The sequence below is a fragment of the Coffea arabica genome, chromosome 7c, assembly GCF_036785885.1.
Source record: "Coffea arabica cultivar ET-39 chromosome 7c, Coffea Arabica ET-39 HiFi, whole genome shotgun sequence".
Taxonomy (NCBI): Eukaryota; Viridiplantae; Streptophyta; class Magnoliopsida; order Gentianales; family Rubiaceae; genus Coffea; species Coffea arabica.
The window spans coordinates 7,428,086-7,446,706 of record NC_092322.1 but is presented as its reverse complement, the minus strand read 5'-3'; the positions used below and the strand labels follow the sequence as shown (position 1 = coordinate 7,446,706).

Here is an 18,621-nt window from a genome sequence, read left to right as displayed (position 1 = left end):
AATATTTAGTATTATACATATATGTATTAATTATTATCTAATTCTAGTCATGTTACTCATGTATAAAATAATAAGTATTATAGTTATCTTATATTGTAATGTTTTACTATGCATTATTGTAGTCATATAACAATTAATAAATACTAAAATAATATAAATATATTGTACATTATTATATATTATTAGTATTATAAGTATATGATATGATGATAATACCATATACTAATTATTATTAATAACATTTACCTGTATAATATAATAAAGTATTAGTAGTATATACTAATACTAAATACCATTTATCTATATATTATATAATTTTATATATCAATTTGGTATTCGAATATGGTAATGTGGTACCCAATTTCAATTACCGAATTTTGAATTCAAAATCGATTATGAATTCGGTACGAACCGAATCTGCTCGCCCCTAATAAGAATACGAGACACAGCTATTTAGGCTTGTTTGGTGCTTTTGTGGTCACTTTTGGCCAAAATTGATGATCAAATCATAATTTACACAAATTTCAAGTCCCAGTTGCAAATTTGACAAAGATCCACCATTGAATGTTAGTGGCCGGTAGAGACTGAGCATGGCCAGATGGGCTGGACAGCCTTCGACTGCTGCTGCCATGCCATGGTTGCCATATTCAAGCTTTCAGAAAATTAGAGATGACGAAGATTAAAATAAAAGGAAGAATTATGATTTTCTTAAGAATATAAAATTATATCTGAGTGTTTGAAAATTCGTTCCTATTGTAAAATACAATACAGGCACTATTCCAACTAATAATGCTTATGGTTATCTTGTCTTTTCACCAATTCCATCTATGATACTTAACGGAAGTTACTAATAAGGGGGCATTTGTTATTTGTCCAAACTTCAAGGATCATTTGGTAGTTTGGCCAAACCTTAAGGGAGGTAATTGTAATTAACCCATAATGTATTGTTCATGTTGTTATTATATTATATAATAACTACTAGAAGTAAAGTCGCACAAAAACGAACGAGTATTCTCAGGCAAGATCAGTTTTTTAGGAGCACAACCATGCCATACAAAAAGGACAAAAGGAAAAAAAATTCCTAGGTGAGTGAAAATTATACTGGCTCTTGGATCCAACACACAAAAATAAAAATAAAAATAAAAATAAAAATAAATGTAGAGAAAATCAATTAACAAGAAGATTATTCGAATTATTAACGGGGATATTTACCAAAAAGAAAAAAGTAAAAAATCACCCAAACAAAACGAATCCTACAGTTGCAGTCTAAAACAAGAAAAAGAGAGAACGATCCCCTACTTGCTCGGCCAGGACTGAAGTGTCCGGGTCGGCCCGTCCCAACTAAGGACCAGATGAAAAAGAAAATACCTTTCTGCTATATTAATTCGAGGAAAAGACAATGATAATCACCAAGCATTGATAATTAGGATCGATTAAACAAAACCAATGGAAGAAAATTACACGAAAAACAATAAGAACCTCATCCGCAATCCATACCAATTTTTAGGCCAAAATTGTCTCCTCAAAAACCCTTAGAAGAAGAAGGGGAACGAGAAGTTCTAATTGATGCTTCCGCGAGCAGGGAAAAGGATATCGCCGGGGAGTGGGCGTTTGGTGAAGAGGAGAGTGGAGGTGGCCGTTGGGCTGAAGCGGAGTGGGTATTTGTATTGGGCTAATGGGCTTAAGCTGTTGAAAGGTGTTTTGGTTGGATTTTGACAGTTACTGGACTCGGCATCTAATTTTTCTAAGATTTGTTTTAAAAGGAACTTTTTCCTTTCTTTTACAAATTTGGGTGGATTTTAAATAACTTTATAACAAATAACATAGCATACTTGTTAAATACTCCGTGTTATCTTCTTATGTTCACTTGTCATTCTAAAATTTGGTCTAGTCCAGAGAAACCCAAAAAAAAAAAAAAAAAAAAGTAAACTGTATCTTATTAATCCATGATTAGTGAATTAATAAAGGATCCAAACTATAGTGCAATTACTATTCCTTAATTTTCTATTGTTGAGTTTATAAGACATCTGTTTTTTTTTTCTTTTTACTCCTCGTGTGATATAGTTAATTGTGTTGTGTGACATAATACAAAATGTAATAAATTATATATCACAATTGGTGCATAATGTTTTTGTTGATTGATGTTATCTAATTTGATACAATCGCTCTTATGCATGTATATATGCATGCTTTTCTTGTTTTTATAATTTGGGCAATTGCAATGTTATTTATAAGTTCTAATTTTTTGGATAATTATAGTTTTTTTTTTTTTGGAAATGAATTATCGCCACAACTTATTTAATAAAATCGTACATGTCACTCAATTTGCTGCAATCATATGAAATGCGGGAGTAAGGAATATTTTTTCTTTCATTTGCAAGTTTACTCGTGACAGAAAACAAAGGCACTGCTACAGTTGGAAAACTTTTCCGCGCCACTTATGGCCTAATTTGGACAGAATGTCGAATAAAGCCTAAAATTTTGTCAAAATACCAATTCTATCATTAGATGAACACTAAACAAAATTTTAGTGACATGTATTAGGAGCAAAAGCCCGCACCACGCGCGGGAGTTTAGCACCTGTAATTAAAAATAGTTAATAATTATTATTTGCTATTTTGTAGTATAAGAATTGTAGTATGTCATTTTTATTATGTGATATTAAACAGAAAAATCATAAATTACATATTGAGTCAAAAAATATAATATGCAATGAAATATGATTATAAGATACGGTCAACCATTTTGTATTTAATGTAATAGAATAAAAGATCTACTTGTATCTGTTCATGCACTTTAGGGATAATTATTTAGTTTGAATTTGATTTTGATATGACGGGCAATCCACCACATTGTCTTGTCATATATGTGAGATTTGAACAATTAGCATATTTGAAGAAGTCATTGCTAGTGGAATTTCAATTCTTGCAAGCCAAATTATTGAATTTATATTGATTCCAGGGACATATTATCATGAAACCTACACATTGACCAATCAATCAATTATAATTTATTATATGATTTAGTACGTATAGCAAATCATCTCCTTCTCGATAGGAGTTACAATCACAAAATATCAAATTTGACCTAGTTGCAAAAATATACAATAACTAACATGCTAATCTAGATAAATAATTACTTCAACAAAATCTTAATCCACTCAATTCAAGAAAACAATTAAAAGTAATGAAGTATATACTTTTAAGTAGATAGTTAAACATATTGGCAAATCAAATGAAGTGAAAAATTGCCTAAATAGAATCATCAATAAAGTAGCAAATAATTTGAAAATTATCGTAACTAATAGATAAACAACAAAAGAAGTAGATGCAATTTATAAATGAAAAAATTTATGTTAATAAACTTATTTTAAACAAAAAAAAACAATTAACAAATGTAATATCCTCCCTATGAAGTCTATCTAACATGGACAATTAGATTAAAACACTAAAAAAAGTATGGCACATACAACTTGCAAGATCACATATTTCTTACAACCAAAAAAGTAGATTAGCTAAAGAAAACATACCTATTGAGAAGGATGTAGCAAAATGGGAAAGAGAAGTGGCTAATATAACAACATCCGAATTCAATAGACTGCATGATTGTAATGGAACAAAGTCATAAGTAAATGAAATGAATATGAATAGATGGGGGTTACTATGGCAACGGCCAAGAAACCAAACTTCTCTACTAATCGGCATTAATTATGTCTTAACATCTATATATCATAAGTTTGCAAATAATTGATAAGAAAGGCTTTGAAAAATTAAGAGATTTGGATGTTAGTACAATTAAATAATTAAAAGGGTTTTTATGTAATTCCACTAAGAGACAAGTTGAATTCAATTGTACCCAATGTTCAATCAGATATCGAACATTGTCATATGTTAAACTCACCCCTAGCTTTAAATGTTTAAGAGGATATTTAAGTAATTATAAAAAAACCAAATTAGTTATAATGATTCATAAGTAATACTTCAATTACACTTTAAATACTCTCACATTTCCAAAATAGTCCCACCCTTGCGGTTGAAATCTTTACCCTAAACTCATTCTTATATAGTATAAGGATATAAATTTTATATTACATAAATTGTAAAACGGATTCGAAATTACTTTTCCGCTTTCGAAATTCCAATTCGAAATCGGTAATTTCGATTTCAAAAATTATATTTTCGAATTCGACTCGATTTCGATTAATTCGAAATCGGAATTACCGAATTTCATTCCGATTTACCAAATTACCGAATTCGAAATTCCGAATTCAATTCGAAATTGGTCGGTAAATCAGAAATTTTCGATTGTGCACACTCCTACTAGTAACTACTGACTAGGTATTAGCTTATCTGTATTTCTACTTTAGTAGGAATACCACAAAAAGGAAAGGGCTTTTCGAGTTAAAAGAAAAACTAAAGGGTAATGGCAATGGTTTTGGCAAAGGAGATTCTTGAAAGTAAGTGGTTATGTAAAATTTAACAAAGGTTTAAAAAAATTTGCAAGTCCACATGTTATGGCAAATGGGCCTGCATGAAGAAAACAAGATATTAAAACTACTTTTAGTTTCTGAGAATTTGTGGATGTAAATAGTTTCTTTTCTTAATAAAAAACTACCTAGAAATTGTGTAAGATTGGACATAAACTCCGACCTATTTATTAAAAAATTTCAAAGAGTACATGATAAAGAGGATATACACTTCTCAAATTTGACAAAGAATTTTACAAACTTTTAAATGATATCAACATACTCCACATTCATGGTACCGTGAAGGTGTTAGAATTTTTTACTTTAAATTTTGTCGCATTTGTATTGTTTTACAACTAGTTTTTGAGCATTCATTTTATTTTGTGATCTTCTTTGAAATTATTTGGTTGAACTAATCATCGTCGACGTATTGATCTATGTCACTCTTCGTGAGTAGTCTACTTCTTTATTGTTGTCATTGTTGATTGTTCAAAAAACACTTAAACAATTACCTTCAAGAAATAATCTGTTCTGGCACATAAATGAAGTAAATAGTTTTTGGATTACGCTTCATATATGAGGAGGTCTACATTTATGATACATATAAAAGATTTCAAATGTGAATATAGATAATGCGGTGTAAATTTAAGTTAGATCATATAAAAATATATGTACATTAAACTTTACAAGGGCTGATGGGAGGGGGATGGAGAATCCGCATTGGATTATACTACTTACATACAAGCATAGCAAGCGTCTAACACACATTGTCAATGATCACCAGGTTAGCCTCAAGGGTCAAACTCATATCGAAATGGACAAAAACCAGGCCCAAATAACCCGTCCAGTTCATTAATTAACACGGGTAACAAAGGATTGACTTTTATATTCCCACGAGGCTATCACAATTTTAATTAGCCCATCGTCATGGATGAAAAACCAAAAATTTCTCCAATACCAAATTCATTTGACCCATTTTGTATCACTCAAATGTTTGTACAGGAATGCTACAACCTACACTTGATTAATAGAAATAAGATGCTAGATTCAGTAGTATTAGTTGATGTAATCACTTGATCATGCAAAATTTCACCAAAATCAAGAGAGTTGGTTTACAATACGGTCTCTCAATTAGATGTGGAGAGAGGAAAACTTATGAATTGGAGTTCAACGTGTTAAGTATCACAAGCACAATAATTTGTACGTGCTTAATAAATTATTACAGTGAAATAGTACGCTGTTTTTAGAAATTAGCAAACTTCTAGGGGTAAAAAAGAAATAGCCTTCGTACCATTATTTTAATCAAAGCAATTATAGTAGCGTAAAAATTATCCGAAACACAGAAAAGACTAAAGAGTAAAGTGGAGAAGTAATGCCACCAACAAACCCTGCGTTCCCTCACCCTTAATTCCTTTTCACCTTAAAACCTTTCTTCAGACGACGCGTGTTGGACCAACGTCATCATCGTCCACCACCACCCTCCTCATCTCTCCTCTCTCTAAACATTTTCCGACCTCTCCCATTGCCCTCTAAATCGAAGGTGCTATACTCCTCTGGCTTTTTATTTGATCTCTCTCTCTCTCTCTGAGTTTTTTTTTTAATTAATTTATAATTGTCGTTTGCCCGTGATACTGGCCCTTTTAATCTTTTGGTAATTTGGGTTTTATTTTTTTAATTTCCTTTTCTTGTTTCCTGTAATAGTTGTGATTCGCGTAATGCCACAAAAGATTTGCGCCACCTGAGGCATTAGGGGTTAATTAAGAGAGGATTGACCATTTTGTAAGTCTTAGATTATTGAGGATTCATTTCATGTAATGCCGTTGTATTTCTCTGCTAAAGTTGCGATTTTTCTCTCAAGGTTGTGTTAATTTAACCATTGAGCTATAGAAATTGATTAGCTTTTTATGTTCTAAGAAGATTTGGTGAAGATTGATCTGTGGACCATATTTCAGTAACTGGGGTTCAAATTTTTCTCACTTTAGTGCTGTGGCGATCCTGGTGTTGCTAGTGTAGCTAAAGCTTAACAGCATAGTGTAATTTTAGTTTTGAACTTCTTTGAAAGTATTTGGATGAATTGATCATCATCGATGAATTGAAAGTAGTCTGCTTCTTTATTGTTGTCATCGTTGATTATTCGAAAAACACTAGAGCAATTACCTTCAAGAAATGATTATGTTATGTAATACTAGCACATAAATGAAGTAAACAGTTTTTGGATTACCGTTTCATATACAAGGAGGTCTACATTTATGATACATATAAAAGATTTCAAACGTGAATACAGATAATGTGGTGTAAATTTAAGTTAGATCATATAAAAATATATGTACATTAAACGTTAATCTAAAACTTTACAAGGAATGATGGGAGGAGATGGAGAATCCGCATTGGACTATACTACTTACATACAAGCATAGCAAGCTTCTAACGCAGATTGTCAATGACCACTGGGTTAGCCTCAAGGGTCAAACTCATATCCAAATGGATAAAAACCAGGCCCAAATAACCCGCCCAGTTCATTAATTAACACGGGTAACAAAGGATTGACTTTTATATTCCCACGAGGCTATCACTCGTTCATCAATAGTTGCTTTCTTGGTTTTTCGAAAGAGACGAAAGAAGAGAGAACTTCTCTCGTTAATATTATCAAACTCCCAATTCAAAGCCCTAAACCCAATAATTGTCTTCTCAAAGTCTCGGCCATTTGCGCATAATTCAAGCTTCCAAACCATATAAAGTTGCCGTCTTTAAGGTTAGATCGTTTCTGATTTTCAGTGCAAGTTGTTAAACTGATTGAATTTCCCATCTTTTCATTATGCTTCTTCAGTTAGTTTAGATGGAGAGCTGAATTTGTATGGGAATCTTTGTGTAATCGTTATTTACTGTTTTATACATTTTGGGTACCTTATGTTAGAGCTATTCCTTCAAACAGTCTCACGTAGTTACAGCAGCTACCAACCCATATCGAAAAGTTTTGGATATATTCTTGGACATCAGTGGTATTTTACTGCTCTTACTCAGCATGAAATATGTAATTTACTTGAACTAATCGAAATTGAACTTGAAAAGATGGGCTTCCTTCATATTATACTAAAAGAAGATTTTTTTTAATCAGATCGGTCGTGTTATTCCGTCAAATTTTAAGAATTTGTTAGAGCTATTGCTCACTGATAAGGAATTATGATAGTTATACTGCTTTGGAAATTCAGCTGACACAAAAGGGAATTGAAGAGGCATAATTTGACAAGTAGAAGAATGAGCTAAATGAAAATCTTATGCGGTAGAAAAATATGCATTTTAAAGCTGTACCAAAATTGTTTTGCTATCCAATTTGGTTGATGGGATCAAGTACCTAAGTGGAGTAAGCTGCTGAGAAGAACACATGAGCTCGATCTTTTCCAGCTCAGTCTGAGACAAGTGGATTGTTGGGTATAGCTCTTTAACGTATTAGAGGGTTGAATTATCACAAACAACCAAAACTAATAGGATGGAACTTTAGTTTGAATTGAAATACTAACAGTTGTTACCTACAACTTGCATTAGCTGTAAGTGTTTTTGTTTTTGCCTTCCGTCTCTCTCTCTAACCCAGTTCAATAAAAATTTGCACTTTCTAGGGGTTGGAGGGATTTTGATGCAGAAAGAATATGGGCAATGAGCAAAAGGAGAATAGCAATAAGTATAGTATAATCATCCCCACCTACAATGAGCGCCTCAACATTGCTCTCCTTGTTTATCTCATCTTCAAGCATCTCCCGTACTCTCTCTGTCTCTCTTGTTACCAAGTTATCCATGATGATGCATGTTCTCCTTTTCCTTTTCTGTGAATATATGTATAAAACAGATGATGCATGTTCCATTGCCTCTGCTTTGTTTGTCTAGTGGCTTCTTTCATTGCACTTTTGGCTTTTACACTTATCTTCTGTGAATTTTTCATTTCACGTTCTAAATCTTTTTGTTGCATGCATCAAAAGGTTTATTTCTGTTTATTTGAATGAAGTGTTTTTGTTGATCTTACAGCTTATTACTTGGTCATCAGAATCATCTATGAACTGCTGAAATAATTATCTCCATGTTACACAGGAACACTTCTTCGCTTTTATTATTATTATTAGTCTTTCTATTATTATAGCATTATATTATTATTATTATTATTATTATTTGTGCTTTTGTGTGTGTGATTGACTTACAATTTGGAAAGAAGTGTTTCTGGGTATTTGATTTAGATATCATGTGAAGTATCAAAATCTTAGCTTCAGAATTGTTTGAAAATTGATAAGCAATGCACACAGTAGCACATATTTTGTATGGATACTTTTTTCTCTCAATCATGACTGGTAATTGGTAACAAAGTGTAGTTTTTCTTATACATATGCCCAGGATAAGCTGATTAAAACTGATTGCTGTGAAAAAGTTTGCTTGTTTGTCCACTCAAACTTCTAGATGATTAGCCGTGAGCATATTCAGCTCTATAGTTATGAGTGGGTGTGGGAACCATTAGGTGTAAGAAGGTGAAGCTTTGGACTTGCAACTGAATATGTGAATAACATGGACCAAATTGTTGTACGAAATTAACTATTTGAGATTGTGCTTCATAGGTTTTGGTTTGACATTAGATGATAGATATTACTTAAAGATGTGAAAAACAGTAACACTAAAACAATGACAAACAACATTCTCTTCATGATCTATACTTGTATCTGACAATTGGTCCTTACCTGGCTAGGAATGTCAATTTTGAGATTATTGTTGTGGATGATGGAAGTCCAGATGGGACTCAGGATATAGTTAAACAACTGCAATCTGTCTATGGAGAGGATCGCATTGTAAGTCCTCTTTAGTATTAATTCGCAATGTTGTTGATGCTTTGCCTATGCTTATCTCTTTGAAAGGTCTACTTATGTAAGGCTATCTACTAATCCAGCTGTTGAGGGCTAGACCTAAGAAGCTTGGTTTAGGTATGTCTTTGGCTGGCCTTGGTTTAAGTTTTTGAACTAGCAAAAGGGATCATTAATTTAGTTAAGTTTCAGGTACGGCTTACATCCATGGCCTGAAGCATGCCTCAGGGAATTTTGTGGTCATTATGGATGCTGATTTATCACACCATGTAAGTGTACTCGTACTCAATAGAATGATGAGGAGGATGCTCTATCAAACCCCCCTCTCCCCCCCCCCCCCCCCCCCCCCCACAAAAACAAAAACCAAAAAAAAAAAAGGGAAGATAGTCCTCAACCCAATTTTTGTGCCTCCAAAAAGAAAAAGAGGAAGGGAGGGGAAAAAAAAGAAACACATTTTTTTCCTCACTTTCTTAGGATTTGGTGTGAACAAGGGGGGAAGCGGCTTATTCTGGGTTGAGCTTGAGGTTGGTGGAAGATTATGAAATGATTGGGAGATCTGAAGTGTATTTCCATTTCTAATATACTTTTGGTGAGCTGTCTCTTTTACAGTGCATTTAGTAATCATAATAGTTTTAGCTGCTTTGATACTGGTCTTTTACCTTGGGTGTAAGTTTGATAAGTTAAGAAGATCATATGCAGCAGTGTTTAACAAACTGGAAAACTGAGTTCTAACAGAAAGTTATTTTGTTGAATTAGGGCCTTTGAGCACAGTGAGACTACATGGGTCAATTTTTAGTCTGTGTATTGCATCGGTTTTGGATTAAATGTGTGAGTGTTTGAGGTTTTCTGCAGGCATGTGTTTTATCTGTTTTTTTGCTTCCGCTCGAACTATTATTGATGTTCATTTAGCCTATATATCAGTGGAACTATTATTGGTGTTCATTTAGCTTATGTGTTGCTTCACATAATGCATCTCTTTTTCTTGCTTTACAGCCAAAATATCTTCCAAACTTCATCAAGTAAGAACCTTTCAACTCAAGTATTAGAATTTTATTTAATTTTACCAAGTTTTAGAAGTATAGTAGCTGAATATGTTTTGATGTTTAGGAAGCAGATGGAGACGGGTGCAGATATAGTTACTGGAACACGATATGTCAAAGGAGGTGGCGTGCATGGTTGGAATCTTATGCGCAAATTGACAAGCAGGGGAGCAAATGTCCTTGCGCAGACACTCCTTTGGCCTGGTGTATCAGACCTAACTGGATCTTTCCGGTAAACCAATATACCAAATGCTGTAGTTGCTTCTGCCTAAGCTTCCACTACCTTAGCTAACAACTGTTATTTTGCCTAAAGGCTTTATAGGAAATCCGTGCTTGAAGATGTTATAGGCTCATGCGTGAGTAAAGGATATGTTTTTCAGATGGAGATGATTGTTCGTGCTACACGAAAAGGTTACAACATTGCTGAGGTACTTGATCTCTTGTTGCTTATCATTTGGTCTGTTAGTTTTAATGGGTTGATTATCATCTTCTTCTTGGCAAATATCTATAGCTTCTAACTGCACATGAGATTTAGTCATTTGGTTTTAAGATCTCTGATGAACTATTTCTTCTTAGTTTTGGCTCTTTCGTTGGTTTGCATCTCCTCATCGTGTTTTATTGTGTTAATAGAGATATTTGAAATCGATTTTATGTCTTCACAGGTTCCAATTACTTTTGTCGATAGAGTGTATGGGAGCTCAAAGCTTGGAGGATCTGAAATAGTTGAGTATTTGAAAGGTCTTGTATACCTTCTCCTCACAACTTAACAAGGACGAGAACAACTGTGCTTAGTAACTTCATGGTTCCCAGAAATCAACCATTTTTGGATAGTTTAAAGCCAATGATGATTCGCATAACCAACTCAAGGAGACTGATGAGGAAGCAACACCTAATTGGTCTTTTCGATTTAGTTCTTTTTTTTTTTTTTTTTTCCTTTTTCATACCACCAGTTAACATTTACTGTACTTTTTTGTAGGCCAAAACTAGATGTGGCTTGATTGCTTTGATTGTAGGCATCTAATTTTTCTGGGTTTTGTTTGAATAAGTAAAGTGAGTATCAACATTGAGAACAACTGTGATTCCAATATATTTATGTAATCTTTTCTATTTGTTTCTTGTTTGTGATGTAGTTCTGTCTAGGTGCTCTAGAGGGGGCTTAGCAAATTCAAGACAATAATGTTAACAGCCTAGACGAATTTTTGTTCAATTGTTCCCAACAATTCCCTATCCAAGCACAAGAATTACTCCCTTGGTCCTAAAATTTACTTGAAATTTGTGGACAAATGAAATTCAACACAAGGAAGGATCTACATTTACTTTACATCAATCAAAATTTTTTCATAAAAAAAAAAAAAAAGAAAGCCGTGGGTGTCTAAACAAGCTTTGTCGTAATTCGTAACTGGAGCCTAAGAAATCCTTTTTGACAGAAAGCAGATATCATTCTCCCCAAGTTTTTGGGTGGGTGAACTAGTAATTTTCTCTTGAACATAAAAAAGAGAAAGGAAAAAAAATACCACTGGAAAACCATCATGAATTATTAATTCGTGCATTAACTGGAGAAATCGCAACCAATTGAAAAATGAGATAATATATTTATAATGGACTTGTGGATCGAATCGGATTGACCCGATCACAGCCAGCCGAATTTTGGAGAAACCGGACTCGACTTCGTCGAACATTAGAAAGAATTCCAGCGACCCGACCGGATTATTCTGGCCGTCGACGATTCAACTCCGAGCCCAATGAAGGAGGCCACGCGCCTTACATGCTGTTTACCCATAATCATTGTATTGGCAGCAGATCTATGTGTGGGCATCAGATTCTCCGCCCAGTTATCGGAGGGTTCAATTACAGACACAGCCAATCAACAACAGCTCCGAACAGCGGTTTTTGCTCTAGGAAGCTTCTGGAGATCGGAGGCGGTGTTTGGCTGCTTGGATGGGGTTGTGCGTACGACTGTCGGCTATGCCGGTGGATCCAAAACCAATCCCGAGTATCGGAGCTTAGGTGATCACGCTGAATCTGTTCAGGTCACCTCTTACGTTCCTTCTTTCTTCAGCCTATTGATTTGCATTTTATTACCGGTTTAAGTCTTTTGGTTTTGCTGATTGGTAAAAGGTTGGACAATTGGATCTAATTTGAAATTTGAGGACTTATCAAGATTTTGTTTTTAGTTGTTTATTGCTAATTCTCATACTCGGTTGTTGAGCCTGAGAAGGCTCTAATGTTGAGTGATTGGAGATAAGTACTGGGGATGTGTTTTTTTTTTTTTTTTTTTAATGATTAACAAGATTAGTTAGGAGAGGAAAATGGTGAATATTGGTTGTTCCTATGAACTATCGTTATTCTAGGCAGATCATGGAGAATTAGTCAACTTCTTTTATTGCTAATGAGTCTTAATCAAGAAAAACTGGGAAGTATTTCCTATGTTTTGGGGGATACAGGTGTAAAGATCTTGAATTGTTTTTAGCCAGTCTATGCAACTAAGTTTTTGACCGTCATCGTTCTGTTTGCTTAGAGAAGGCCTTGGAGATTCTGTAACATGACCGTGCATGAGGTTATTGCTAATGGACTTGCAACAATAGGTTTCAGTCATCCCATCAACTTTGTTTGCACTTGTTACCTTTCAGCTGGATTTCTCAGTTGTCCACCAGCACTGAGTGAGAGTGGAAGAGTGGTACTTCATTTTGTGAACTAAATGCTTGTAACAAACCTATTGTTGCAGTTTAATTTGTTATGAAGTCGGCACTCGTTTGATTTGGGTTCTTGACATGGTTAGCTGTTTCAAGCCCTTGAAACAGATCATTATTATAGTCTACTGTGGAGCTAATGTAATGTTTATCCTGCCAAGAGTTTTGCTTGTGACCTGAATTAGCTGAAAGGTGGAAAACCATTTGCCTAATCTAATCTATGATAGCCTCAATAGCATAAAAGACATCCAAATTAAAAGTTTAGCAATATGAAAGTTTATGAACACTTTGAGATAACATGCTAGTCTCGCTACAGAGAAAATGGAATTTTACTCCCAAGTCAGATACTGTTGCAATTACCAACTACCAAAACATGCTCTTTAATAGACATTCAATTATTTCTACACTTGTTTTATATATTGAAATTGATTCTGTGCAGATTGAATATGATCCTAAGGTAATTACTTTTAAACAACTTTTGGAGGTCTTCTGGACCAGCCACGATTCTAGGCAGGTGTTTGGGCAAGGTCCTGATGTGGGTAACCAGTACAGGTACTGTTGGGAACCTGGATTGTAGTTGTATTTTCTATGTCATAATGCTGGCTTTCTTAGTTGAAACTTTCCAAGCAGATCCATCGTTTTCACAAATGGAACTGAAGAGTCAAGATTGGCTTCTGTAAGTAAAGAAAGAGAGCAGACAAGGTCAAAGAGTGGCATTGTAACCACTCAAATTCAGCAATTGGGAACATTCTATCCTGCAGAGCCTGATCATCAGGTTAGTGTCTTTCATCAACTTGTATAAATCGCAAAAGCAAAATTGGTGTTACAAGTACAGGTTTTCCTTTGTTTTGCTCCTATTCGGAACGCATAGGAAGGAGTCACTGTAGCAACTTGCAGATTCTAAAATAGGTGGTCCAGCAGAATTTACGAGTGCAGAAGGATGACCTCTGCTTAGTTTTCTTTAGAAGTTATTCCTGGCTTCTGCGATATTCTTACTGGGCACATTATGCACTTATCAGAATGAAAGGAACATTAATGAAAATTTTGACTTGCGATCTTCAGAAATTTGAGCTGAAACGGAATCCGTTTCTTCTCCAACTAATGGGAAACTTGCCTGAAGAAGAGCTCGAAAAATCAAGTCTGGCAGCCAAATTAAATGGCTACGCAGCAGAGCTTTGTCCGCCAAGATTGCAAAAACGTATTCATGCAAAGATCAATGACATCCTAAGAAAAGGTTGGCCCATCCTCAGAGAAGTTTAGGAAGAAATATTTTTTGGTGGTGAACTTAGAGATCCTGGGAGGCATATATTTTCGGAGGAAAATTTATTCAATTTCGTTCAGCTGGCCGTGACATTTTTTTTTTTGTTAAATTATACCCCTTATTCCTTGGATGATCTAACGATTCGTTGAGAGAGTTTGAGCATTATGACAAATTTGAATTTCATGACATTTTTCCTCAACATTGGAGTGACTGATTTTTATTTTTTTTGGGTACAATATTTTATCTGCTTTGTAAAGGATATTATAGTCTAATTAGTTAATTCGTTTAAGGATATTATAATTTTTCTGTCGTGGATACACACTGTTACGGGTACCCTACCGGCTACTGGCACTAGGCCATCAATAACGTGGACGTGCAAAAATAATAAAATTTTATCCTTTTCTTTTGGGTACCATCAATTATCTATTTTTTTTTTTAATATCTCATAGTCGGATTAATGCATTTTCACTTGTATTGAAGATTATTCAGAAAACAACAGTAATGAAGGAAATACTTAATTCTAGAAAGCTGAAAAGTAAAAGAAAAATAGAAGGTGCTGTTGCTGAAATTCTAATTGTAGTAATTAGTAGGACAAATTTAACGACAAAAAATCAGTTTTTACTTGTCGCATCGCATGCTCTTTGGCATTTTTTGTTTTCCAACTCTTCCCACCAAAAGAAAAAAAAAAAAAGGAAAAAAAAAAAAAGCAATTGGGCAGTGGAACAGGCTAGCTGAAAAAGCCCATGTAGGCCAGACATGTAGCCCAAGGGCCGCGAGTGACCAATTTGGTTTAATATTTTATTATTTGATTTGAGTAGAAGGAGTATTTGAGCCTGAACTTCGAGTTGGAGCCGCCACTGGTGAAGCGCAAAACATCACTCGGGTACTTATTGAGGTCAGTCAAACTCGAGCTTAATTGTTAATTCCCACTTTCTCCATTCTCTCCATTCCGGTGCTCTTCGCAGAATAAAAATTTAACCAATAAAAGCAGCAAAAATAGAGTCAGATCGGAAGAGGAAGAAGAATTCGGCTCCGAATCCATCGACGGATCGGTCGGAAAAGCACAAGAAGAAGACGAAAATGTCCTCGTCCTCATCTTCCCCGGATAGCGTTAGGGCTTCCCACATATTGATAAAGCACGAAGGATCCCGGCGCAAAGCTTCCTGGAAAGATCCAGAAGGTCAAATCATCAGTAACACCACTCGCGACGCTGCCGTTTCTCAGCTCATAGCTCTCCGCCAAGACATCGTCTCCGCCAAGGCTAAGTTCGAAGACGTTGCCGCTCGTTACTCCGATTGCAGCTCTGCCAAGCGCGGAGGAGACCTCGGTATTTATCCCCTTTTGTTTTAATTTTGATTTAGTTTTTCTTTCTAATTTACTTTCTTCTGTTTTTGTTAAGTGATGTGTGCTTATGTAATTTAACCGTTCAATTTTTTTTTAAAATTTTTATTTTAAGGTGTTTTTCATTTATTTTGCACGTGACTCTAGCTCTTAAATTTGTTATAAAGATGCTTATGTGTTGGTGGAGGCTGGTAATTTTGGTTCTTTTTTGTGATAAGTCTCTGCTCCCCCCCCCCCCCCCCCCAATTTTGTTTGTCAAACAGATATATGGAACTGTATCAGCAATTACTTATTTGTTTCTGCATTTTAAGGATCGAGTATTTTGGATTCTGATTGAGGACATTGAGCTCACCGGAATATGTATTAGAATTTATTGATTTTGACATGGATTAGGAGCAAGAAAATATTGGAAAAGTAGCTCTACTGCCATTATGTTTCAAAAAGATTACCAGAATTAGTATGATAGTAATACCAATATAATCTTCATCCATGAAAAAGTGCTACTTTGACTGAACTTACATTCTTAGCAATTGTCTTTTCTCGTTATTTATTTGGAATGGTATTAGTCGATAATTCCATGATAATGAGCATGCTTTTCTTGAGCTCTTTAGTTGTGGGTATTGCCTCTTCAATTAGACTAACTTTTGTTGATTTGTACCGCTTAAGCAAATACATAAACTAAATGTACTAGAGCATGTGGAAACTAATTGGCATAGTCATTTTAAACTAATAGAATTATTTGAAATAGTTTTAATTGGATAATTCCATGTCATACTTAAACAGGGTGTCCTCTTCAGTTTGTTCTATGTAATCTTGGTGACAGCATGAGGCTTGTATCATTGCACGAGTAAAGGTGATTATGACCATCCTAAGTGCAGAATGCCAACCAATAATTAGCTGTGTCACTTAATGACTTTTGGATCAAATTAAAGTTTTCTGGGTTTTTGGTTGGTTAGAGCGTAAGATAGAGTATATATGCTGAGAATTCATTTTACATGATGAATATCACTATTCACCATGCCCAACGTCATGCTACTCAACCTCATCAGTGACATTTTATGATCACTAGTATGAAAAACATATTGCTCTTGGGTCTGGGAATCTGTTGGTCTAGATTGCATGTTATAATACTAATATGGGGTGTCGTTGGAGATCCTTGATGTTATGTCCCCGAGAATTGGTAATGATCACTAGAACCAATCACTGGTATGAATGCCGTATTTGCCTTTGGGTGGGGGAGTTTGTCGTTGTAGATTGCATGTTATAGCAATAGTAATGCTTTTCTGGAGATCTCTGAGAATTTCTTGGTCTAGTTTGTGTGTTATTGCTAGCAGATTGTACAAAAATTTGCGATTTGCTCTAGGCCGGGTCTCATGCACCTCCTTGCTTTATAGTTTTCAATATATTGCTTACTAAATTTTTGTTTTTGTCTAAGATTTGAAGTTCTCTGTGCAAGTGGAGAATAGTTTGCTAGTTCTTGAGCATAAATTTCTATCCTGTTTTAATGAAAAGGTTCTAGGTTTTAGCTAGGGCATTATATGCGGCAGTCGTCTTGCAAATTAATCTGCTGCTTCATTTGTATAGACCTTCAAACTATTGGACCCTAATATTGTTTTTGATTGTGTGTGTGTGCGTGTTTTCTATGTAACGAAATGGATTTTTCAAGAATTCTTGGCCAGAATTTTTCCATCTTTCTTCCTTACCCCTTCAGCTTATGACTTCAATTCAGGCTCATTTGGAAGGGGACGGATGCAGAAGCCTTTTGAGCAAGCAACATATGCTCTAAAGGTTGGTGAGATAAGTGACATTGTTGATACTGACAGTGGGGTTCACATCATCCTGAGAACCGGTTGATTGTCACAGATTATTACGGCATGGTGAAGAACTATTTTGACGTACCACGAATGCGAATATTTAGCAATCTACTTTGAGATTTTGATATTCCCCTCTATTTGAACTGTTACAGCTCTGTGGAACATCACTGGTTATTGCAAAACATTTTTCGGCCTGTGTGCCTTGGACAACACGATTGCTTCAATCTCAAAGAAACATGATTTTAGAAAGAAAGGAAAGAAAAAGAGCTACTTTTTCTCAAGTATTTGTATCTTTTGATTCAATTATGGGTTGTTGCTTATTTGTAATTTTGTATGCCCAAAACCGACAACCGCAGCATACTGTGACATACAACGAATTGCATGCAGCTCACGAGGGTAGCAAGCATCTTCCTGACTAGATATGCTTCGTTCTGAAAACCAAAATTGTAGTTTCTTTCTTGGCGGTGCAATTCTGAAATTCAATCTTATTATTATAAAATACGCAATATAAGTTGCGGTGGTAGGTAATAGCATTGGCCGCTCGCAACCTTCACCGATGCTTATGAAGTCATATAGGCCTCGTTTCAAGGTGAGTTTATTGGGTGTTTGTCTAAAATTTTACTAATCCTATTTGAAAGGTGAGTTTTTTGAAAGTTTATTTAAAATTTTACTATAATTTACTGTAGAAGTTTTTAAAAAAATTTTTGAAATGTGTAGATTTTTGAATAGGGAAAATTATCTAAAATGTCCCTCGCATTTTGTAAAATAACTTTTTTCGTCCCTCACTTTTAAAAGTGTAATTTTATATCCCTTACATATTCACATCGGACAAATTTAGTCCCTAATTAGGTTTTTGATCATTTTTTGGCCGGAATCCATCATGTGCAAGGCACATGATCATTTTTTAAGGGTGCGTTTGGTTCTACAGAATTGGAATTGAATTGGAATTAAAATTCTATAGAATTAGAATTCTAGGAATTGGAATTCCAAAACGTTGGAATTCTTTTGTTTGAGAAATGCATAGAATTGATACAGAATTCATTTGGAATTCCAAATTCTTTGTTTGGATGCAAGAAGAGTTCATTAAGAATTAGAATTGTTTCCATCTAACATTTGCTTACATAAAAATTTTCTTTTTTTTGTTTTTCATATGGAATAATTTTTTTAAACATTTA

At 34.6% G+C, this 18,621-nt stretch overlaps 3 protein-coding genes across 9 annotated transcripts; all 3 read left to right on the top strand.

Moving 5' to 3' along the window:
• Positions 1-5,817: 5,817 nt before the first annotated feature.
• Positions 5,818-11,447, top strand: LOC140003937 (dolichol-phosphate mannosyltransferase subunit 1). Of its 4 annotated transcripts, XM_072057496.1 has the most exons (10): positions 5,818-6,005; positions 6,167-6,244; positions 8,080-8,219; positions 9,189-9,288; positions 9,387-9,420; positions 9,493-9,569; positions 10,294-10,319; positions 10,408-10,572; positions 10,654-10,768; positions 11,003-11,447. In XM_072057496.1, exons 3-10 carry the CDS (start codon positions 8,110-8,112, stop codon positions 11,105-11,107), a joined length of 732 nt encoding a protein of 243 aa, XP_071913597.1. In that variant the 5' UTR covers positions 5,818-6,005; positions 6,167-6,244; positions 8,080-8,109; the 3' UTR covers positions 11,108-11,447. The 4 variants fall into 4 exon arrangements, with proteins under 4 accessions (XP_071913597.1, XP_071913596.1, XP_071913599.1 ...); XM_072057495.1 differs by lacking the exon at positions 6,167-6,244; XM_072057497.1 differs by lacking the exons at positions 5,818-6,005; positions 6,167-6,244 and adding an exon at positions 6,287-7,217.
• Positions 11,448-11,762: 315 nt separating this feature from the next.
• On the top strand, positions 11,763-15,372 carry LOC140010449 (peptide methionine sulfoxide reductase A5-like). Of its 4 annotated transcripts, XM_072057493.1 has the most exons (5): positions 11,763-12,370; positions 13,470-13,582; positions 13,661-13,805; positions 15,110-15,186; positions 15,257-15,372. In XM_072057493.1, exons 1-5 carry the CDS (start codon positions 12,083-12,085, stop codon positions 15,267-15,269), a joined length of 636 nt encoding a protein of 211 aa, XP_071913594.1. In that variant the 5' UTR covers positions 11,763-12,082; the 3' UTR covers positions 15,270-15,372. The 4 variants fall into 4 exon arrangements, with proteins under 4 accessions (XP_071913594.1, XP_071913593.1, XP_071913595.1 ...); XM_072057492.1 differs by having other exon boundaries at positions 15,110-15,372; XM_072057494.1 differs by lacking the exons at positions 15,110-15,186; positions 15,257-15,372 and adding an exon at positions 13,902-14,490 and having other exon boundaries at positions 11,767-12,370.
• Positions 15,372-17,727, top strand: LOC140010450 (peptidyl-prolyl cis-trans isomerase Pin1-like). The gene is made up of 2 exons (XM_072057499.1): positions 15,372-15,618; positions 17,362-17,727. Exons 1-2 carry the CDS (start codon positions 15,372-15,374, stop codon positions 17,484-17,486), a joined length of 372 nt encoding a protein of 123 aa, XP_071913600.1. The 3' UTR covers positions 17,487-17,727.
• The last annotated feature ends 894 nt before the right edge of the window (positions 17,728-18,621 follow it).